This window comes from Lactuca saligna, chromosome 4 (assembly GCF_052625555.1).
Source record: "Lactuca saligna cultivar CGN05327 chromosome 4, ASM5262555v1, whole genome shotgun sequence".
NCBI classification, from domain to species: Eukaryota; Viridiplantae; Streptophyta; class Magnoliopsida; order Asterales; family Asteraceae; genus Lactuca; species Lactuca saligna.
In genome coordinates this window covers 223,749,418-223,775,417 of record NC_136420.1, presented here as the reverse complement: position 1 = coordinate 223,775,417, position 26,000 = coordinate 223,749,418, and the positions used below count along the sequence as shown (strand labels likewise).

General features: G+C 35.5%; 1 protein-coding gene across 1 annotated transcript; it reads right to left on the bottom strand.

Annotated features, from left to right (window-relative positions):
• Positions 1–508: 508 nt before the first annotated feature.
• On the bottom strand, positions 509–4,713 carry LOC145043353 (DCL-like protein). The gene is made up of 3 exons (XM_078991986.1): positions 4,271–4,713; positions 2,248–2,362; positions 509–878 (listed from the first exon to the last, which is right to left on the bottom strand). Exons 1-3 carry the CDS (start codon positions 4,609–4,611, stop codon positions 708–710), a joined length of 627 nt encoding a protein of 208 aa, XP_078848112.1. The 5' UTR covers positions 4,612–4,713; the 3' UTR covers positions 509–707.
• Positions 4,714–26,000: the final 21,287 nt, after the last annotated feature.

Below are 26,000 nucleotides of genomic sequence, written 5' to 3'. Positions count from 1 at the left end.
TTAATAAGACTAAATTGGATTTAACTCCACTAGACCGAATTTATAAAAAAAAAAAAAAAAAAAAAAAAAAAAAAAAAAAAAAAAAAAAATTAGGTTTTAGGTTATTTATCTCATTTGTACAAACAAGAGATCAAAGAATAATTACTTATCTCATCTAAATCTGTTAGAAACCGAAAATTTCAATTTTTATTTATTTGACGGCAGTTTAATCCATATCAAACACAGTACAAGTTTTTCCTATCACATCTACATGATATTTTAGATGATGAGCAATGCATTCATATTTAATACACAGACAAGAAATCAAGAGTGGATTCATGATAAAATATTATAAGTTTTGTCTTATTAGTCTAGCATACATCAGTCTAACATACGTCAAACACAGAAAATACTAATATGACTAATATATGATGTCAAAATACTATATAACAAATAAGGACTTGGGGCCAAATAGACCAAGTCCAAATGCTCCTTTTTACCTTCTAACTAACACAAAGAAAAACCCAAATGAGGAAATGATATACTTATGGCATAAAGACAAACAAACAAACATCAATCAACACAAGTCAACAAAATTACATCTTTCAACTTCAATCATTTTCCACCCTATATTGTTCCAATTTCAACTACTATTATCTACTACCATTGACAAAATGTGTGTGAAATCCACCACCATTGGTGGCGGCTGGTGGTGGTGGTGGTGGTGATCAACTACTACTCCGCTTGTAATGTTCTTTGATAAATTTTTCAGCATGTGAAGGATATTTTTGTCGAATGTAAGCTCGAATGCATTTTTGGTAAGAGAAGTCGATCCATACACCATCCGTTCTCACAACAAATAGGCATCTTGAGTTTCTAAATTGTGGATGTCGATCAACCTTCAAATTTAAAAAAAAAAAAAAAAAAAAGGGAGTTAGAAATATTAAATACAATTAAAATAGCAACATAGTTTCGTTTATTTCTTTATTATCGCATATTATAATTTCATTTCTTCCTACCACAACATTTTTCTATGAAAAGTCTACTAAATTATACAAAACAATTTTCACTTGGTAGATTTTTTAAAGAAAGTACAATGCTATATAATATGGTACATGTTTTAAAATATAACGTTTGCTATCGAAAGAAATGAAAGTTAGATGCTATAATAAAGAAACAAATAATAATAAAAGATTGTTTTTAGGAGACAAAATATTAGACGTGGGGTCTACACTCTACACGACAACTATAAACTCTAGATTTCTAAAGACAAAGACTTTAAGTTAATTAGAGAGGCAAAGATTCATTGGCAATGTAATAAAACAACTTTATTAGGTATTGTTACCAATAAAGAATGTTATAGCAAGAAATATAAACAATAAAATATCCATCAAATGTCAAGGTGTTGTGATTAGCCATGAGAAATATAAACATTAAAAGAGTACTTTGTTCTATTTTCTATTACACAAAAAAAAAAAAAATACAAATTAATAAAAAAGTAGTGATATGTGTTTACTGTTTAAGAATATCAACTGTTAACTACAAGAATGATATTTAGTAGGTATGGATATCTTTTTTTTTTTTAAAGCAATAATTGTTTAAAGCATGGTTGATGTAAGTATTTATTATGGTCCCTCTGCACATAGTTTAAGTCCACTTCTGGTTTTGAAAATTCAAACCTTCAAGTTTTTAAGTCATAAATTGACAATGATGTATTACTTTTTTTAGGATTATTTATGATGAGGAGGCTGAGGCATGAGGAGGGCATTTGTGTCTTTTCACGTCCGGTGTCCCATCTCGTTGTACCTTTTTTCGCGGGACAAAAAATGTCAGTCACAGTCACAATCTCAATCCAATACATGTGAAAACAGTCTCAATCCAATACATGTGAAAACGGTTTACAGTGGACATGACAGATTAGGTTGTACTTTATTTGATAGGGAACAAACAAAGACTCGCTTTTGATGTTATGTATGTGTAAAAGACGTAAATGCCCTCATCACTTGGGGGGATGATTAAGGGTCCAACCACCAACAATCCGACAGCCAAATCTTAAATGGTATCACTTGGGGGATTTTACTTTTCTCCTAAAATCAAGCACGTTGTATAGATATAGATAACCGACGTTTTTTCTACTCACATGAGGGTAGATAAGTCATTAATAAAATTGACGAAATGGCATATAAGAGGATTGAAAAGTGAATATTAAAATGGAAAATGGTTTATTAATATGAAATGAAATGTAATGAAGAGTTTAGCAAAGTTTACCATGATGGAATCAAGGCCACAACCGATCTTATCTTCTGAGTGAGGATGATAAGCAAGAATTTTCTCGACCACCATTTTCTCGTCTGTTGGTGTAAGTCTCTCCCCATCCATATACCTGGTAAAAAGAAAGAATTAAAATGTATAACTATTTATTTTCTAATTATAAAGGAGCAACTTATTTCATGAACTCTTGGGGAGTGATTATAAAGGAGAAAGATTATTACACAAGTATAGGATGCTCTATAAAATAAAAGCAACATCATTAGACAAAAACAATACATGAATGGTCACTAGGTGTGAGCATTTGGACCTTTGTACTTGTACATGGACCTGGTAAGCCTCAATAGGTCTGGTCTAAGGTCCACCAATTTCTGCAAAACAGGTCTGGTCCAAGAGATGGTCAGGTTCAGTTAGGGCCAAATGCTCACTTTTACGTCCAAGAACCAGGAACCAGACCGGACCAGGTAAGCCTCAATAGGTCTGGTCCAAGGTCCACCAATTTCTGTAAAACAGGTTTGGTCGAAGAGACGGTCCGGTTCATTCATGGCCAAATGCTCACTTTTACGTCCAAGAACCAGGTACCGGACCGGACTTGGTAAGCCGGATCGGACCCGGTAAGCCTCAACAGGTCTGGTCCAAGGTCCACCAATTTCTGTAAAACCAGTTAGGCCTACCAGTAAGTAGCTAACCCACTAATGATTTGGTCGTATCATATTATCATATTAGCTAGATAACTTTAAAAAAATAATAATAATAAATAAATAAATAAATCTTAGCCCACATCAAGCAACAAGCTAAGCCCAAATTAGAGGCATGACATTCATCCTATGTCTACCTTACCTTCTACTTAATAATATTTAATTTTAAAGCCCATGTCAACCATACCTTGTACTTTTATAAAATATAACCTAATTGACAGCCTTCCTAGATAGATCAATCTGATGAAGTTTTTTCCAAAATAAAAAGACTCTTCTTATTATTATTATTATCTTTCTTTTGCAGATTTTCTACTTTTATTCTATCTTTCACGGGAATTCTGAACTCTGACTTTTTATTAGTTACAAAATTTTCTGCCTTTTGTGGTGGCTTATTGACTTGTTAAGTGGATTCTGACTTTTATTAGTTATGATTCTCAACTTCTTGTTAACTGTTTGATAGAAAGAAATGTTTAGGAGTCATAAAATCCGAAACTGATTGAAAATTTGATATCCAGTTATCCATCCAAATGAGTAATGTTCATAGGGTGTAAATGGGTCTCCAAAAAGAAAAACTAACATGAATGGAGATATATACACTAACACACCTATAAAACACAATCAGTTACTAAAGGTTTCAAGCAAATTCTTGGGAGTGACTATGGAGTATGGATGAAACTTTTCACTAGTTGCAATCTTCAAAATTCAAATCATTCAGATACTACTCACCATAGATGTATACCATGATAATGAGATGTCAAATAGATGTTAAAACTGATTTCCTAATCATAAAACTTCAGGAGGATGTATACATGACAACTCAAATCACTCCTAAAAATGCTAGAAAGGTTGCAAGCTACAAAGAGCCATTTATGGATTTAAGTAAACATCTTGGGGTGGATATGATTCAGTCTGATAACTTAAAGTATATCGAATAGTTATACAAGTACAAAGCCCTATAAGTTCATATGCTACAATAACATACTGAAACTGGACATCACGATTAAGGGTTTGTACTATTTCATAACATCATGATATGCAGATGCTCCTGTAATCTATGTGAGAAGGTTACAGACTTACAGATTCAACTACTCGAGTATAAACCAGGAATAAGAAACCTAAAGCTTAAAAGTAAATTCGCTGGTGAAAATTCTTTACTTCGCTCACTTATGATAGTAACAATTTGGTCCTTATAAACCTTCAGCTAGCAATTTGTAAAAATGCTCGCAAATTCGAAAGAGGGCCCTAATCGTGGAACATAGGAGGCATAGATTTGTAAAAAAAAAAATGTATGAAATAAGACGAATAGTGAAAACATAGACTGAAACCTGTCGGAGTGGAGGATATTTTTGATGAGGAGAGTGATAGGGTCGACTTCTAGGAGAATCTCCGCTTCTTTATCCTTCCACTTGCGATAATCAGGATCATTCTCCCATCTGGAGTCCTTCGGTGGATGACGTTTTGTGCTTAATAAGGAGGCTTTATCATCGTATGTAGTAGTGGAAGGTACCTTCCTTATCGGCCGGGGAGACTCTGAGGCCGTTGTCGTGTAGCAGGGTCTCCGTATCAGGGAACAGACGGCAGCCGGAAGTGTTGTATTAAGGTGGAGGTGGAGGTGGAGGCGGAGGTGAGGGATGATGGCTCTGCCGAGTAGTGGTGCTGCTGCCATGGTCGGGACCAGACGAGCATCTGTGGGGGTTTCTTTTAGCAACGCCAGTTCTGCGGCTAGCCTTTCTTCATGGTTCAAATTCGCGAATCCTCGGTGTCATATCGCTTCGTTTGGCTTTTAAAATGATTATTTAACTCTCACTTTTTTTAACTGGTTACACCACAATTTTTAAAAATCTATTCGAATTAGTTCGTTGAACCGGATACCAAAGCGGTTCTGGTCGAACCAGTGAGATAAAACCAATAAAATATCGTTTGAACCGGTTTATTAGATTGGATAGTTGGATTTCACTTAACTCATTAAATAAATAGTTCATTTCTAAAGAAAATTGAATAGCTCAATCAATTAGGTTATCCAAAATGCACACAACTCGAAGGTTGACGCAAAGATGTAGCCCGACAGTTAAACCAACAATGGAAGCAGTTGGACTAAAACTCGCTCATTAAACCGGTTCAACTAAAAACTGGTTTTTAAAACATTGTTAGACCATTAAACTCGAATTTATGAGCCTAAAATATCATTTTGCTCAAATTTATCTAAGTTATCGTAATGTCCCGAAAATGACAGTAAAATTTTTCATTTTCAATTTAAAATAAGATCAATGTTTTCATCAAAACCCAAGTCATAAGAAAACAAATATCAAATACAAATACCCCAAAATCTTTGGAACATATCACCAAAGGATGTGTATGATCATGCATTTGCTTCTCCCCGATCATCAGAAATACTTGAAACATGGCACATAAATTGTAAGTCAAAACTTAGTGAGTTTCATAAAATACCACTACACAAACATATAACATGTGTATTAGGCCCACAACCATCAAGTCAGATTACCCATTAGCCCACAGCTAACTTTGGCTTACCTTTCTGGCCCACAACTTAAGTTTGGATTGCTCCCTAGCCCACAACATAAGTCTGGCATGCCTATCCGTCCCACAGCTTATGTATGGCTTGCTCCTAGGTTTGTCGGCTTTCGCACAAAGCAACATTGCCTCAACCCAATCACATTATGTCGATATATGCAACAGATAACATATAACAACAAACAAATAATCATACAAATCTAACAGATCACTATAGCATAGCAACATCCTATATACCACGATACATAACCGAATGGGTCAACATTGGTGCCTTAGATCCACAATTATAATGAGGAAACTCACCTCACACTCTGAACTAATAGTTGCACAAATCATTACTCTAAATACTGTCTCTACTGATCACGTATACAATAACAGGGACTCAAACTTCAATCTACTACTCATAATACCCAAAAAGACCTAAAGACAAATTTGTTCAAAGTCAACGGTCAACAGCTAACGTCAAAGTCAACTTCAGCTGGTTGCCACCCCGTAGCCACTAAGACATCATTTGGTGCATTGGACTGGACTGAACAATACTGGACTGAATTGAACTGGATAACACTGGTCAAATTACCTGTTAAGCGTTTGGAGATACCAGGATGGGACAGAACCATGGCATTAAAATGATTGAATTTTCATATATATATATATATATATATATATATATATATATATATATATATATATATCATTGCTAAACACTATCTAAAATAACATGTTTTGTTTTGTTCTATCCAGTCCTATGTACCAAACGCTACTTAAATGACAAAGTAAACGAGGCTTAGCCCAGTCACCATGTCGTGTGTACTGGGCTCCCAACAGCTTAATAGATTAAGTCATTGTTCTTTGATCTAAAGGCTCCAAAGCTCAGATCTGGTCCTTTCTAAGGTCCAAGTGGATAAAGTTTCCAAATTTATCCCTTTAGACCATCCAAGAGATAGAGATCTCACTTCTAGGTCTAAATAGGGCAAAAACATAACTTGGATTAAACCATTAAGCACTTCCTCTTGAAGACAACTAGATCCTATTTCCAAAAACATTTCTAGCATCCTATAATAACATAAAAATCCTTACTCTCCAGACATGCATGTCCAATGCACATCTTGGGCCCTTATTAGGTCAAAGTGAGGGTTTTTTTACCCCAAAGATCCATGCATGGCATCAGAACTCACTAATACTTTAGATCCAAAGCACCATATTCCCTAAATGGCATGGAGATTCATAAAGTTACAAACTTTATGAGATCTCTCCACCTAATAATCAAGAACATGAAGATTAAGTTTCACACCCCGAAAACCGAAGGCAGAACATTTCTGGGGTTGACTCCACGTTGAGTATCAAATCCAATGCGCATAGTAAGTAAAGTAAAACAACCATTACATTACATATAGAAAGTTTTTACAATTGTTTCAAAAGTAAAGTTGTACAGTTGTGATACATAGTATATATGAACAAAATGAAACGGATCTTCTGAGCGCTCCGTCTTCGAACAAAAGGATCTTCGGGTACCTGTCTAACGCTAACCTGAGAATACAAGCGGTTTGAAAATCAGCATAATGCCGGTGAGTTCATAAGCGGTTTTGTTTTGTGAAAGATGTACAAGTTTCCTGTTCGTTACAGAAAATGTTACACACACCAAGAAAATCCCATATTTTCTTAAAAAGGTTGGTTATTGAATTCCCAAAATGTAATTTAAGGTTGTACACTGAAAGCATGTTTACTCTTGTGAATGTAAAGTTATCTGGTTTGTTACACTTTTCTGGTTATGTACAATGTTCCCCACATATTTTCCTGAATGTTGGTTACCAATGTGAAGATGTATACTGAAAACCTGGTTATCTTGTGAAATGTATTAGTTTTAACACGTATATAAAACTAATATTTACAAAGTAAGTTAATTACTTTAATCACTATTACTATTAAGTAAATCTCTGTTATCCTAATTGCGAGTCCCATAACCATACAATAAGACTAAATATGGCAATAAGTAGTCCACATCACCTTATGACTTTCGTCACCCTTGAACCATTTCGGTTCGGCTGTAGCTAGCAGCCAGGTGTGGGGTAGTCAGCCCCGTATAGATCTATACACTCAAGTCACGCTCCCTATCTAAGAGATTCTGGTTACGGTTGCGGTCCTCCACTCGCTTATCTCTGTGGAGTGTTCACCGAGGGCTTGTCTCCAATTATATAGGACTAACAAATTTACTAGTGATAATACAATAATCCTCCACTCGCGTATCTCTGTGGAGTGTTACCGAGGATAAAACAGTGTACAAAGTTTTATATTCAGTTTTAAATGTCATGCTTTTAACTGATAAAAAAATGTGGAAAACCATTTGTGAAATAATAAACATAACAGCTTATAAATAATTTCACAAATAATGTATATGATTATCCTGCAAGTTTCAAACGGTTATCTGTTATGATTATTAGTGTCAAAAGCATATAAATTATGAAACACAAACATGTAAAACAAGTTTTGAGTACAAGTAATCCCTTGTACTTTTCTTGTATTCCCGCCTGAAAACAGTGAAAAGGGTAGGGGTATGAACTCACCAGACGAGAAGGTACAGCTGTTTCGGACACTAAACGTTGGTTCGGGGCTTGTTAACACGTGAGGTTCCTATGTAATATGAAATGGTATCCAAAGGTATCTAATTAGACTTTAAACCACTAATTAGATATGATAATACACTCCAATGAGCGAAAACACTTCAAAACAAGTGTTTGGAGTGACCCGGGTGACATCTACGGACGTGTAATGATGCGAGGGACTTGGGAAGTGAGTTTACTATTCAAGAGTAAACTCCTTAGGGAGTTTTCGGCCACATACCCCATACATACATGAGTTCACGGCCGTGAACTCATGATTGGGTGTTTTGGGGTGCTAAATGGCTTAAATGCACATGGTAAATGTGTTGGGTTTTGAGCAATCTAACACTTCCTAAGTGTGCATGCAACCCTAATAAACCTTGGATCTATGTTTTTCTAAATACATGCAAAATAATAATTTTCCAAGGTTCATAACCTATCTAACATGGCGTGGGGTACTTTTAAACATAAAAGAATTAGATGAGATTACATACCTTTTTGATGAGTTTGATTCTTAAGGAGTTTGAGGGTCAAGCACCAATAGTGTGAATGCCTCAAATGGAATCACAAATCACCACAAACTCTTGGAAAACTTTGAGAGAGTGTATACACACTATAAAATCGGCCACACACAAACACACACACTAGTGGCTATTTCATGCAACAAAAGCATGTTTATATAGTGTACATGATTAGGGTGAAACCCTAATAACCCATGACCTTTCCTTTTCCAAGGATCCATGGGTTAAAATCTCCATGGATCATCCATGGACTTCCATACAAGCCTAGCCCATTAACAAATGAGTGTTAGCCCACACCATATAAAACAAATAGCCCACAATCTAATTAGTCTTCCTTTTAATCTCTAAATTAATTCATAATTAATTTAAGACTAAGACTAATTATAACTTATAATATATTAATAATCATATGTGTATAACTCTCATAAAATTATCCATAAATAGTTCGGATGAAATGCAACCCAAATGGACCATGCCGGGTCGGGTCAAGTATATACCAAATAAGTTATGGACTTAGACACCTTATCCAACAGACTCCCACTTGGATAAGTCTAATAACTATATTTGCGTATGTTACTTCAGGAACCAACCAGCAATCGTAGCTCTCGAAAACTCTGTTGAACTATGAAGCGCCATTTTAGATAAGTGATCATATAATCCTCTATTCTCATGATATCAGCCGGACAAATACATGGAACAACGTCGTACTTATTGTCCAGCAGTTTGTTTCCCGATTTTCGATTTGTTTGACAAAGAACTTAATCGAACACAACAATTTAGTTCTGACCGGCCGGTACATAGGTCACAACAAAATCATCGAGGGGCCCAAATATCGCTTCTATTTCTAGAAGGAACAGATAAGCTTCGACTCATATGCTTGTTCTACTACTTGTTGAATTGTACACAAAGGCACGTTTTATAACATCAAGTTACTGATGCGTTTACGTGCAATCAATGCACAACCAACTCATAGGTAACAACTCATATCTCTAGGTTTGAAGATTTATATGATATTACCGTCTCACGATCACTCGAGATAAATTCCATGAAGTGATAGAAGTGAGCGTGGGTTTATTCCAATACTCATAACTTATGAGCACTCATGAGTGTTGTAGCAACCATTGCTATGACTAAACCCATTTAGCATCTACAAACCCGATTCATGACAGTCTTGATTCATACCTACTTCCAACATATGAACGACTGTGAAGTGTTTAAATAACTTAGTCATTCGGAAAGAATAACCTAGCTATTTTGGAAGTCAAAACATGCAAAGTGAAACACAATAATAATCGAATCCAATATGGTCTCAGAACCCTTTTGAATATAAATAGAACCACCTTTTATTTATCACCATATTGATTACACATTATTCATTGTATAATGTTTCAAACAATCAACTTAAGACTTGAATAAAAAAACAGTCGTCCCATGCTCCTCGCATGTATACTTTATTTTCTAAACAATAGTTATGCCATACTCCAAGTATGCACACTATGTTTTGTCTATGATCCTTACATTGTGATGTAGATCAATTGAACATGATTCCAATGATACTCATTTCAAAATCCCAAATCCTTATTGTAAATGTGAGAATCCCCGATTCTTATCATTTACCAAAAAATCTGTTAGATTTTAAACTTTTATGCAATGTTCCTCTTGTAATGATTATTCACAAAGTCACCAAAACCTTGTCACCAGTCATTACAGAGTATTCCAAAGAAGGTCAACTTTTATGGAACGGAAGTCTCATATTCAAAGTACATTGCTTTGAACATCCTTCTTGCATTAAGGTTTTCTAATCGTACATAGATTGAATAACTTCCACCTATGGAGACATTTCCATAGTCCCATTTTGACTATCACTTCCGAACAAGAGTTACTTCTTTTCAGAACATGTCAATACGGTCCTTTCCGACAACTTACATCATACTTCCAATTTTCCCTAAGCAACCAATCTTTGGCAAACCTCAGATTTGTCCTCGACAATTGCTTAATCACTTTAGTCATATCCAGTTCTAGACTTTTCCCTTCTCAATGCCTTAAACATTTGGAAAATTTAGAAAAGATGAATATTATAGCACATGCAATCGATCCTATATCCGAAGCATATGGGACACGATTCATGATGTTTGACATAAAGACATGATACTAGACCAGTCTTTTGCTACAATAATATTTTATTTTCCATGTTTTCAAATTTTAGCTATGAAGAGGGATGCCGTAATCATAATCGAATTTTGAAAACGCAATATATATAGAATTTCTTCAAGTTGAACCATTCCAACATAAAATTCATATATATATATATATATATATATATATATATATATATATATATATATATATATATATATATATATATATATATATATTCTTGACTAAAGATGATTAAAATCTCAATCTAAGCTTTAGAATTGAAATGAAGTATAATTTCCTCTCCCTTAATTATAGCAAAACAACTTTTCAACCCCTGCAACTTCACGAATTGAAACTTTGTTTTCTATAATTAACATTGCTAACTTGCAACACTTAAATGTAATAATCATGCTCCCACTAACATGATGAATATCAGCATAACACTTATGCTCCCACTAGCTCTGACATATTTCCAGAAATCTGCTTGACTTCTAAAATTTAGATTCATACACCCTTTCTTAGATAGCTCACATGTGTGTCTAAATAATTTTCAGAACTATGAAAAGGGATACCTTAATCATATTCATAATTGTTTAGACCGTTTCCATTTCTCACAAGTCCATGTTAGTGTGCTGGTGAACCACACGCGCTCCACTAACGACTTTTGAAAATGCAAATAACACAATTGATATCTATGTAAAATCTACTTAATGAAAGCGTTTCCTCGCCATCATTTTCATGAATCGGAGAGAAACCTTATGACACTTAGATTTTATAGTGTATGAGTTCCTATCCATGTGAATTTGTCAAAACCATAATCACAAGATAAGGTTAGTGACAAATTCAGCCTTACATGGATTAAACTTGTTCAATCTTAGTTTCTTGTCACCTTGGTAGCACAATGCCCACCAATGCTTCCAAGTTGAACTCTGATAACTCACATGCAAATTCAACTTATTTGAAGTAGGTACAAAAATAAGAATTATGTCAACACGATAGGTTGCAAACCTTAAGTCGTGTGCTAGTGATAAATTACAGGTTTTACTCTTGATTAAATCTTGAAACTCTTTCAGGATCTTTAAGGCTCCCACTATCCCCTTGACATATAAGTTTCCCCATTCAAGAACCATTCCTTGACAAAACAAATATTCAAGGGATAGTGCGGATTCTTATCAAGACTAACACTTCACACAATTGGTCTTAGTTGGTCTTTGTCTTATCCAAGACATCACAACTTACCAATCTCAAATGTACAAGGGTAGAAACATTTTACACTACATTTGATAAGTGTTTTAAACCTTACTTTATGTCACTCAATGTTACAATCTTGGAGTATGACTCTAAGAATTGTTTTGGAACGAAGTATGACTCATCTTCTTGATTTTAACCAATCCAACAATTCATGACCTCTCTTCTTAGGCATAACAATGCACTAAGACGTCCTTAGAGTATGAATTTGTGATATGGTTTCATAATCATTAAGATGATCATGAAATATGATACTAAAGTACTCTCTCATCCTTTCAGATTTGAGAAACTTTTATCTTTCTGCCTAATTTGATTCTTCTCATTTGTTTTGTCATACATTGTAACCTTTCCAATGTTATAGAATTATACTTAACCTTATAAGTATAATCATATTTACTAATCTTTAGTAAATCATGACAAATCAATCTTTGTGGTGTACCTTGACCAGCGCACACCCAGTGTACCTAATTCCTTAGTCCTTCAATTGACTCACATATACATGTGATCAAAGAATTAGTCTTAGTTTTCAAAGATGAAAATTCTCATTCATCATACAATACCACTTGTATGATTCCAAGTTTCTGTCCAATTGAAACTTGGGTGGTGAAAAACTTTCTTCATTTGGTAAATTCAGACACTACCACAAATGAAAGAATCAAATCCACTTTCCAATATTGCTATTACTGGAAACATATAAGCAACAATTTTCCACAGATGCCATTGTAAGGATATTTTTAAAATAAATAAAATTAAAACCCCTTTTTTTCTTTTATTTTAAAACTTTGCGGAAAAACTTATCCTTTCAATCCACATGAAAACCTTGTTGTTATCTATTCCTAAGCAATATATTATAACTCTTAAGCAACAGTTCAAAATTCTGATTACCGAACCATGCGATCGAAACCCACCTTCGCAATCAGAATCAACATATACTTACTTTAAGCTTCCTATATTTTCTTTTGATTCTCAAAAGCATCAACATGTGACCCATTCACATTATGTAATAAGAATCTCCAAATAGGAACTTAATAGAGTTAGACAGTGGACTTTACCCGAAGTAGAGTCAGACCTCTTGACTTGATCAACCTTATGACCTTTCAGGTGAATAGGGCAGCTTCGCAACCAATGCCCCTTCCTTTGGCAACAAAACACATGGACCCTTTGGTAATGGCACATGAGACTATCTCAGACTTAGCCTTTCTCTTTACCATTTGGTCAACCGAGTTGACTATAGCCGATCCCTTTCCACTGGGAAGAGAAATCCTTTTCTAGATTTCCAATGCTACCATTGTCAATGTCTATTTAAGGTTTGGGAAGTTGATCTTCTAATAAAAATTTGCTTTACTAGTGTTCCAAATCATTGCTGAATCTGCAGCACTGAGCAAATAGATAAGATCATTAAGGCTCGTGTCATAGTCTGTCTCATAGTAGTCCCAAAGAGACTCACTATGTTACTAAGAAAGTGATTGAACATCCAACTTTCACGAGACTTTGACACCCAACTCTCTCGGCTTGTCAATATGTGACTTTATCTCCAAGATGTGAGCACACATAGACTATGCTTGCCAATAGGGATTGAGTGACTTTAAACTTTTCAAGAACTTGTGGGTGAGGGAGAATAGTTGGAGGAGGTGGAGGAAGTGAAGCATGATGTTGAGGGACACCATCTTCAAGAGATTTGGGAAGATCATAGTTGTCTGAACCAGACATCTATAATGGGAGAAAATCAAGTTAGTTGATTCAGAATCCTTAATATAACACCCAATATGAAATATTAAGGCTAGGACCCAACACAATATTTTATAATTTGGAAGAGGGATGCCGTAATCCAAGCTATAAAATATTTGAAGGTAGGCGAATGACGATTCACCAATTTCCACCATGAAAAACGAAATAATTTATTAGGTTTTAATTGGATTTGAAATTCCTAGATCTTTTGAGATTCATTGAACTTTTCAATGGCATGTTTCAATCTCGAGTGTGCCCTCTCAAATTTTGTGACTGGGATGCCGAGGATCACAAAACAAGGTGTGAATAACCATACCAATTCACTTGGTACCCTTAATATTATCACCTAATCAATGTGCCGGTTAACCACACACACTCCATTGATCTATGACAAACATTAAGTCACCCTTCGTGATCCTTACTAGTCCAAGTTAGTGTGTCGGTTAACCACACACGCTCCACCAACGACTTGGTAAGGTACAAAGTATGAATTCCATGGGCTAGCACCAAATTCACATTTTTTTTCCTAAAGTAACTAAGATTGGGAATTAAATAAAAAATGTTTAGTTACTTTATAATAATCATTATACTTTTAATGAGAATTTAAAGTCATTGTCTTACCCGTTCGGCTAACGACCCTCCACCGATCAAGCAAGCGGTGGGTAAGAGTGGACACCCATTAAGTCGCCATTTTATAGGCAACAACCTTATACCTACCTTATAGACCGGCTTCGTGAATGAGGCCTACTAACGGTAAAACGACTTGTTCTTATACATATATATATATATATAATTAACCATTAATGTTATAAATAGTATAAGTGTTGAATTTTAACTTTTAAAATTCTAAGTGTTGGAATTAAAGTTTATTAAAGTGTGTGAAACTTTTCCAAATTCCAAAACTTGAGGGCAAGTTTTGTAACTCTTCAAAACTTTTCATTTCATAACTTATGAATTAAAGGTTCATAAAATGAATACTCTTCATTTTATGTAACTTATGTGTTTTTAATGTGTGTTAAAGAAAAGTGACCTTTGGATATCGATAACTTGAGGAAAAATTATGAACTCCATTAAAACACATAAATGATCAAGAATTAATCCTAAACAATTGAGCAAATAATTCCTATCATCTTCTAAATTCATAAGAACATGAACATGATTATCAAAGTTTCAAGATTTGTATGAACACATACAAAGCATGAAATTTTGATATATGCTATTGTAAATGGATTAGAACAACCATTACACCAACTAAAATAAGTTTTAAAACATCAAAACAATTTAAGGTAAAGTTTCTAGCCCATTTCCAGCAGCAAAAGTCGAAAATCTTCATTCTGAACCTTCTACTCGCTGAGTGCACGAACCTACTCGACGAGTAGGATGAATTTTGCCTTGGACTTGGCGAGTCCCCCCATGGACTCGGCGAGTCCACCATGCAGACAGCAAAAATTTCGACTTTATTCACTATTTTGCATCAAGTATCAAACAAGCAAACCTAGGCTCTGATACCACTGTTGGGTTTTGAGCAATCTAACACTTCCTAAGTGTGCATGCAACCGTAATAAACCTTGGATCTATGTTTGTCTAAATACATGCAAAATAATAATTTTCCAAGGTTCATAACCTATCTAACATGGCGTGGGGTACTTTTAAACATAAAAGAATTAGATGAGATTACATACCTTTTTGATGAGTTTGATTCTTAAGGAGTTTGAGGGTCAAGCACCAATAGTGTGAATGCCTCAAATGGAATCACAAATCACCACAAACTCTTGGAAAACTTTGAGAGAGTGTATACACACTATAAAATCGGCCACACACAAACACACACACTAGTGGCTATTTCATGCAACAAAAGCATGTTTATATAGTGTACATGATTAGGGTGAAACCCTAATAACCCATGACCTTTCCTTTTCCAAGGATCCATGGGTTAAAAGCTCCATGGATCATCCATGGACTTCCATACAAGCCTAGCCCATTAACAAATGAGTGTTAGCCCACACCATATAAAACAAATAGCCCACAATCTAATTAGTCTTCCTTTTAATCTCTAAATTAATTCATAATTAATTTAAGACTAAGACTAATTATAACTTATAATATATTAATAATCATATGTGTATAACTCTCATAAAATTATCCATAAATAGTTCGGATGAAATGCAACCCAAATGGACCATGCCGGGTCGGGTCAAGTATATACCAAATAAGTTATGGACTTAGACACCTTATCCAACAAAATGTTGGAATGGATTTTTTTCTAAAGCCTTGGGATGGATTGTACTTGCATGAATATCATTTATGGGAGTTCACGGCAGTAAACATGGAGTTTACGGCCGTAAACTCCCCCTAAGCTCAAACCATAATTTATTTTGTGAGGCCAGGACAATCACATGTGATTCCAACTATTTTTCCAAGCCTTGGTATGAGTTTTGGGCATAATTTGACACATAAAGAGGAGTTTACGGCCCTGGAACTTGTCCTTGGGGTGTCATGGCCGTAAACTCTCATTTGGAGGGTGTTTGACATGTTTAAGGTCCCCAAACTATTTTTAGATGATTCTAGGATTTATTCCAAGGCTATTGGTGGAGTTATATGGCTTTTAAACATGTTTAAATGAGTTTACTCCCCATGTATGAGGTGGTTACGGCCCAAGCTTGTTCTTAGGCATTAAACTAATGTTTACTCCTCAAAAACCATGTTTAATGCGTTCTAAGTCCGAATTGGTAAGCCATATAGTCGTATCTAAGTCCCAATGTTGGTTTGGAGGGGTTAAATTGCTCAAAAACCCATTTATTAAGTGTTTACAGCCCAAGCGTGCTCCTTGGCCATAAACACATGTTCCAGGTCCAAAATGATAGATTAAACACGAATTTGAAGGCCTAAGAGCTTATACAACAAGTTAGGGATGTTACCTCAAAGATTTGGAGCCTTAATTCATTGTTTTGGACCTGGATTCTTTGGTTGAGGAGAGAGGTTAGAGAGAGAGTAGTGAGATGAAGAAAAAGATTCAAATGGAAGCTTAGGTCACTTTAAATAGTGTCTAAGTTTTGGACACGGTGGAGTTCTACCCGATACCGGCGTTATACGGTGCTTTTGGTCGCACCCGATCAAGTTACCGTAACCCGATATGGTCGATTCTAAAATGTTTCCAATTATTAATATGAAGTGCTAATGTGAGTTCTAAACATGTTTAGACACTCATTAAGTCATAATAGAAGTCCCGCAATTATGACCTAATTAAATGACGAAATCGGAAACGAATTTGGAAACAACATTTGGATTATCGAAATGAGTTACGAAAAGGGTTACAAGCAATGATACGAAATTTTGGGTTGTTACATTATCCCCCCGTTAGAGGGAATTTCATCGCGAAATTCAAAATTAAGATACAAGTCAAGATACAAATCATGGATCTGGAAAGAGATGCAGATACTTCTGTTTCATTGAGTCTTCACGCTCCCAAGTGAATTTTGGTCCCCGTTTGGCATTCCAGCGAACCTTCACTATCGGGATGCGACTTTGCTTCGTACGTTTGACTTCTCGATCCATGATTTCGATTGATTCCTCCACGAAGTTGAGGTTTTCATTGATCTCAATCTCGTCTAAGGGAATCACTAGGGTTTCATCGGATAAGCACTTCTTGAGATTTGAGACATGGAAGACGGGATGGATGTTACTGAGTTCGTGAGGTAATCGAAGTGTATAGGCTACCGGACCGATCCTGGAGAGGATCTCGAAGGGTCCAATGTACCTCGGATTAAGTTTACCACGCTTTCCAAAGCATACTATGCCTTTCCAGGGCGAGACCTTCAATAGGACACGGTCTCCAACCTGGAAATCCAGAGGTTTCCGTCGGTTATCAGCATAACTTTTCTGTCTATCACGTGAAGCTTTCTGTCGTTCTCGGATTTGGATGATCTTTTCGGTGGTTTCACGGATGATTTCAGGACCTAAGAGAGCACTATCGGGAAATCGACTCTTGGCTAGCTGTGTGTCCCCTACCTCGGCCCAGCACAGAGGGGATCTGCACTTTCGACCGTAGAGGGCTTCGAACGGGGCATCCTTAATACTGGTATGGTAGTTGTTGTTGTACAAGAACTCGATCAATGGCAAATGTGTGTCCCACAATTTGACGAAATCGATAACACATGCCCTAAGCATGTCTTCCAGGGTTTGGATAATTCTCTCACTCTGTCCGTCGGTCTGAGGATGATAAGCCGTGCTCATGTCTAGTTTGGTTCCAAGGGACTTCTGAAGAGACTGCCAAAATCTGGAGGTAAACCTGCTATCTCGGTCAGAGATAATGGACGCAGGTACACCGTGCAGTCGAACTACCTCTTGGATGTAGATCCGTGCGAGTCTTTCCATCTTAAATGATTCTTTGATCGGAATGAGGTGAGCGGATTTGGTCAAACGATCGACAATTACCCACATGGTATCGTACCCACTCTGACACTGGGTAACTTGGTGATGAAATCCATGGTAATCATCTCCCATTTCCATTTGGGTATCTCGGGTTGCTGGAGCAGACCCAAGGGTTTCTGGTATTCAACTTTCACCTTGGCGCAAGTCAGACACTTGCCCACAAACGTAGCGATCTCGGCTTTCATGTTTGGCCACCAGTATTGTTTCTTGAGATCTAGGTACATCTTGTCCGAACCTGGGTGAACAAAGTATCTGGCCTTGTGTGCCTCCTCAATGACAATCTCCCTGAACCCTCTGGACTTTGGAATCCAGATTCGGTCCATGAAATAGTAGACTCCATCACCTCTGATCTCAAGTTTCTTATCCATTCCCCTCAAGGCTTCAATCGACACATTCTCGGGTTTGAGGGCTTCTATCTGGGCATCTCGGATTTGCATGGATAAGTGGGAATGGATAGTCATTGTCAAGGTCTTCACTTTTCGGCTTGAACTTTCCTTTCGGCTAAGGGCATCTGCTACCACATTGGCCTTGGCGGGATGGTAGCGAATCTCGCACTCATAATCGCTGAGTAACTCTACCCATCGTCGTTGCCTCATGTTTAGGTCTTTCTGATTGAGGATGTGCTGCAGGCTTTTATGGTCAGTGAAGATCGTACACTTGGTTCCGTAGAGATAATGTCTCCAAATCTTCAATGCAAAGACTACGGTGTTGAATTAGTGTCTAAGTCCATAACTATTTTGGTATGTACTTGACCCGATGGTGCATGGTCCTTTTGGGTTGCCTTCACCAAAGCAACTTAATAGGATGATTTATGGAGAGTAAGGATTAAATATGATTTATTAATGTATTATGGGAATAATATATTAAAGGAGAAATCATATTGTTTAATTAATATTAGTCAATAATTAATTGGTAATTAGTTTTGTGACTAAAAGAGATTAATTAAACTTAAGGGACTGGAATTGTAATTATAGGATAATTGCAATTTGGGCCATGGATTGCCTTGTATCAAGGGTTGGACGAATTCTATGGGGAAGCCCATAAGGAAATCGTCCAAGGGCTTGATTAAAAGGAGTCTATGGGTTGCTTTTGGCTTAAGCATCCAAATTAGGGTTTCCTTGTTAGATAACCCTAATAGCCCAACTATATAAAGATCCTTAAGGCTCAAAAACGTGGCTAATGATCTTTCTAGGGTTTCTACACGTTTTTGGCAGCCTCCATCCTCTCTCCTTTTCATCCTCTTGCTTATGGTGTTTGTGAGCCATTAGAGGAGTGACACTTGTGACTCTAAGCCTTCCAAAGTCAATACAAGGAGGAATTGGGATTGTTATTGCTACATAACAATCAAGGTATGATCTTAAACCTAATTACATGTTAATATGATTACTTGTATGCTAGAATTAGGGTTTATAGTCTTGGATTCAAAGCATGTACAATAGAGAAACCTAGATCCAAGCATTAGGGTTTGTATGAGCACATAGGATGTCTTATGACCAAAACCCATCAGTGGTATCAGAGCCTAGCTTGGTTTCAATTGTATTGATGCATTGTATAACTGAAAAATTCAATTTTTTGGATTGTGGAGGCTGGACTCGCCTAGTCCATGGCTGAACTCGCCGAGTCCATGCCTGACTCGACGAGTAAACTCGTCAGATAATGCTTATCTCAGGATTTCTTGCTGTTTTTGCATATGGATAGTTACCTTATCATGTTAGATCAATATAAATCCGATTTTATGATATATATGACTATATTCTTGATCTAATTAAAGATAATTATCAATTAACAAGATAATTGTTTCCTTATAAGATAATTGATTAATTATTTTGAGTAAATTGATAAATTGTTTTGCAAGAAATCATTAAATAAATCAAATATGGATAATTATGTGATTAAATGTTAATTTAAATTTTTTTGTTATTTGATCCTTGTTGTTATGAAAGGTTTCATATTTTCCCCTTTAGGTTTTATAGTTTAAATTTGAACCCAAAAGTTTTGGAGTTTTGAAATTTAAATAGTTAAAACCCTAATGTTTTGAAAAAGGTTTCAAAATTTGCCCTCAAGTTTTGGAATTTAAAAGTTGATTAAAAGTTTAATTAGAAATGTTAAATTCTAAAACCCTAGTAATGTTTTGAAAAGTTCAAATCACACCTTTATGGTTTTATTAATTAATTAAGGAGTATAATTAAAAGAGGTTTAATAAATCCATAAAAGTTTAGGTTAACCATTTAATTGAATTAAAAGTGTAATTGTTAAAGTTAACCATATGGTATTTTAAAAGTGTAAAATACACCCTATACTATATATATAACATTAAAGGTTTAACATTATATATAGGTATGAGTAAAAGTCAGTCTTACCGTTAGTAGGCCTCATTCACGAAGCTGGTCTATAATGGGTGTTTAAGGAAATTGCCTATAAAATGGCGATTGAATGGGTATCCACTCTTACCCACCGCACTCTTGACTAGTGGAGGGTCGTTAGCCGAACGGGTAGGATAGGACGAAACCTTCCATTATAAGTATAATGAAATACAAAGTAACTAAATGTTTTTCTAATTCCCAATCTTAGTTACTTAGGCAAAAGTGAATTGATGCAATTCCATGAAATTACACTTTGTGCCCTTCCGAAGACGTTAGTGGAGCGTGTGTGGTTTACCGACACACTAAATGGTTCTAAGCAAAGGTAGAAAAGGGTGACTTAATGTTTGTCATAGTTCTGTGGAGCGTGTGTGGTTTACCGGCACATCGAATAGGTGATTGTAACATGTGAGGGCACCATGTAACTTTGCATGGTTATTCACACCCGCTTTGTGATCCTCGGCATCCCAGTCACAAACAAGAGGGGCATATCGAGATTTAAACATGCCATTGAAATGTTCAATGAATCTCAAAGGATCTAGGAGTTTTCATAGATTTAAAACTTAAATTTCTTTCTTTTTTCATGGTGGAAATTAGTGAATCGTCATTCACTCACCTTCAAATATTCTGCAACTAGATTACGGCATCCCTTTTCTAGGTTGTAGCGTATTGTGTTGGGTCCTAGCCTTAGTATCTCATTTGGGTGATTTACTAAGGACTCAATCGATCAACTAACTTGAATTTGTTTTCTCCCGTTTTATAGATGTCAAAGTTCGACAACTATGGTCTTCCCAAATCCCGTGGAACAAGCATTCCACATGAAGATGATATTCCACGATTCGATCGAGGAACAAGAAATCATGCTTCACTTCCTCCTCCTCCTCCAATTATTCTCCCTAACCCACAAAATTGTAAAATTGAAAGGTTCAATATCACTCAAGCCCTTTTTGCAAGTAAACATAAAGAAGGAAAGTCGGTGTGTGCACACGTCTTAGGGATGAAGTCACACATTGATAAGTTAAGAATGATGGGATCCATTTTCGGTGAAGAGATGGCTGTTGATTCAGATCTTTAGTCACTTCCTAACTCGTATAGTGAGTTCGTAAGAGAGTACTATATGATGAACCACGACGTGACCCTTATTGATCTCACCTATATGCTTATTGCTGTTGAATCAGTAATGGTTTGGCGCAATAGAAAAAGCAAAGTTGATTGGTGAATCTGCCTTCAAGACCTCTATGGATATAGACAATGGCAATGAAAGACATGAAATGATCGAAAAGTTTGATCATAAGAGAAAGGCGATGTCTGAAGTAGTTTCATGTGTTGTTCCAAAAGAGTCAATTTGCTTTTATTGCCAAGAGAAGGGGCATTGGAGACGAAGCTGCCCTATTTACCTAAGAGATCTAAGAGATGGGAGAGTCGAAACGTATGGCTCTAATTTAGGCAAAATCCATTGACTAACTCTTTTAAGCTTCATTCTAGATTCTGAATACATAATGTAATAATATTACAATTGATGTTTAGAAGGATCAAATAAAAGAAAAGAAGCTTAAGGGAAGAAGTGAGCAGAATCTAACCGTGAAGGAATGGATTTCGATCGCGTTTCTCGAAGATTAGATTCTTGAGCTACTACTTAGAGTTAGAATTAGATTGCTAAGAAAGATGTATTAGCATATGTTTTTCAATGAGTTGCATTGTAAGGACAAATTTTTCCGCAATAAAATAAATTTTTGATTTTAAATTTTATTTATTTATCCTTAAAATGGCATGTATGAAAAATTGATGTTAAAATTATTAGCAATAATGGATTTGTTTCTTATTGTGTTATGGAAAGTCAAGAATTTACCAAATAAGGAGAGTTTCTCATCGCCCAAGTTTCAATTGGACAGAAACTTGGAATCATACAACCTGGTTGCACGATGAATGAGAAATTTCATATTTGGAAATTAGACTAATTCATTGACAAAGTGTCAAGTGAAGGACTAGGAGATCGAGTACACAAAGTTGTGTATTGATCAAGTTCACCATAAGAGTAACAAAGATATTCGTCATGATTTACTAAAGGCTTAGTAAATATGATTACACTTACAAGATTAAGTGTAATTTTGAATTGATTAAAGGGTTTAGATCAATAGCAAAACGAATAAGAAGAATCAAGTAGGTAGAAAGATAAGACTTTCTCCATTCTAAGAAGAAGGGAGAGTAGCTTTTATGCTTTATGATAGGTCTTAATGATTAAGAACCATATCTCAATTGATCCTCTAAGTGAGTCTTGGTACAATTGTATGTCCAAGAAGAGGAATCAAAGATTGAAGAAATGGTCAAATCAAGAAGTCAATCATACTTCATTCCAAAACAAGTCTTAAAGTCAAGATTGTGACATTGAGTGAATAGTATTAAGAAGGTTTATAACATTCATCAATTGTGAAAAGTTGTGATGTCTTGGATAAGACAAAGACCAACTAAGACCAAAATTATGAAGTGTTTTGTTTTGATAAAAGCTACACTAACTCTTGAATATTTGTTTTTCAAGAAACGTTTTGATAAGAGAATCGTATATGTCAAGGAGTCAGTGGGAGTCTTAATAGTCTTGAAAAGTTTCAAGAACAAATCAAATAAACCTTATCGATCATCACTAGCACACGAGTTGAGGTTTACAACCTATCGTGAAGACATTATTTTGTTTCTGTGCCAATCCAATCAAGTTAATTATGCATATGAGTCCTATGAGTTCTCATTTGAATGCATAAAAGGCAAGGACCTTGATCAATGGAAAGTACATTGATAGGAAAGGGTGAGCTGCTTAACTACTTGGAAGACGTGGTGGGCAGCTGTGCTACCATAAGGCAAGAAATCAAGATTAAGAAAGTTCGATCCATATGAGTTTGAATTTGTCGTAAACTTTGGTTTTAACAAATTCACATGGATAGGAACACATACACCGTTTAAATCTAAGTGTCATAATATTTCCTCCTTCATGAAAATGATTGTGAGAAAATGCTTTCACTAAGAAAGATTTTAAAAGATAGTGATTGTAAAATTGCATTCTCGAATTCGATCATGGTTACGGCATCCCTTTCCATAATTTGAATTGTGAGGTTTGGCAATTAGTCTTAATTGTTAAGACACACATATGAACTATCTAAGGCAAAAGTGTATAAGTTCAAGAAGCCTTGATAAAAGATTATCAAAGCACTAAGTATTAGAAACATGAACTTAAGAAATTCAATAAGTATTGTTTTTCTGAAAGTTAAGATGTTTATGAATACATGTCAAAGCTAGTGGGAGCATAAGTGTTATGTTTTATAATAATCATCATGATAGTGGGAGCATAAAAGTTATGATTGTATGATTATTATGGAAAGTTTTGCAAGTTGGCAATATTAATTATAGAAAAACAAGAGTTATACCTTGCAAAGTCGTAAGGGTTGTATAGTTGTTTTGCTATAATTAAGGGAGAGAATATTATGCTTCATTTCAAATCTAAAGGATTAGGTTGTGAAATGTTAATAAATTTAGTCAAAGGTACATAGTGTGTTCTTAAAATTTCGATTATGATTACGGCATTCCTCTTCACAATTCGAATTTTGAGAACATAGAAAATAAAACATTGTGCGTCGTGTCCCATACGCTTCGGGTATAGGATCGATTGCAAATGATTTAATGTTTGACCATTCTAAAATTTTCCAAATGTCCAGCGCATTTAGAGGGAAAAGGGACTAGAATTGGCTCTAACTAAAATAATTAAACAACTATCAAAGGACGATTCGAAGTTCGACGAGAATTGGTCGCTTGTGAGTAGTTGGAAGTATAGTATTGGAAATTATGGAAATGTTTCCATATTGGATGGAAAATATCGACATCATTATGAATAGATAAGGTTCTATTAAGAAATTAGTTGTCATATGGAAAATATGGAAGCGTGTCTATATTAGGAAGTAAATATTGAAAATCTATGACTAGATTAGAAACCTTTATGCAAAAGGATGTTCAAAGGAATGTACTTTGAGTGAGAGACATCATATCTAAGGAATTGTCTTGTAACAATCTACATTAGAGGACTTTGTAATATCATTGGCAATAGTTTTTGAGACTTTGGTGCAGTGACATTACAAAAGGATCGTTGCATAAAGTGTTAGAATCTAGTATATTCTATAAGTAACAAGAATTTGATATTCTTACACTTAAGAAAATGGATTTGGAGTTGTAAAATGAGAATGATTGGAAATGTGTTCAATTTGTCTATTTCACAAAAGTAAGAACCATAGGTAAACATTGTGTGCATGCTAGGAGCATGGGACAAGTGTTGGAATTCAAGTAAGAAGTTGATTACCCGAAACGACAAATAATGAGTAATCGATATGGTGATAAATAAAACGTGTTTTGTTTATACTCAAAGGTTTGAGGCCATATGGGATTAATATTATTCTTGTGTTTCACCTTGCATGTTTTGACTTCCAGAATAATTGAGTTTATTAAGAATAATCGAATTATTCGAACGGGCCACAGTCGTTCATATGTTGGAAGTAGATATGAGTGAAGATTGTCGTGAATTGGTGTGTGGATTGTCTAAAAGAGTATTAGACATAAGCAAATGTTTGCTGCAACGTTCATGAGTGCTTATGAATATGATTTGAGCATTGGATTAAACCCACGCTCACTTGGATCACTATCTCGAGTGATTAGTGAGACGATAACATCTTATATTCTTGAAACTGAGATGTGTGAGTTGTATCTTGCTAATCGGTTGCACATTGATAATATGTAAACGCACTAGTAACTTGGTGTTATAAAACATATTGTTGTGTGTGATTTGGTTAGTGAGTGCAAGCAAGCATTGTATCAAAGTTTATCCGTTCCTTTTATTCAAAGAATAAAAGCGATATCTTTGGGCCCCTCGATGGTTTAGTGATGACATACGTAAATGCTCGGCTGGGCTAGGGCTAATTTGATTTGTTCAATTAGTCTGTCGTCATAAATCGGAAATCGAGATATAGTACAAAGAGAATGATTTGAAATCATATCTCATACGATATCTAGAATGGAGGAATATATGATCCCTTATCTAAGGACACGCGTATCTGATATGATCAGAGTTGACAGCGGCTTTGGAAAGCTACGATTGCAGATCAGGATCGGAAGTCATACGCAGAATAGTTGTTAGACTTATCCAAGTGGGAGACTGTTGGATTAGTGTCTAAGTCCATAACTATTTTGGTATGTACTTGACCCGATGGTGCATGGTCCTTTTGGGTTGCCTTCACCAAAGCAACTTAATAGGATGATTTATGGAGAGTAAGGATTAAATATGATTTATAAATGTATTATGGGAATAATATATTAAAGGAGAAATCATATTGTTTAATTAATATTAGTCAATAATTAATTGGTAATTAGTTTTGTGACTAAAAGAGATTAATTAAACTTAAGGGACTGGAATTGTAATTATAGGATAATTGCAATTTGGGCCATGGATTGCCTTGTATCAAGGGTTGG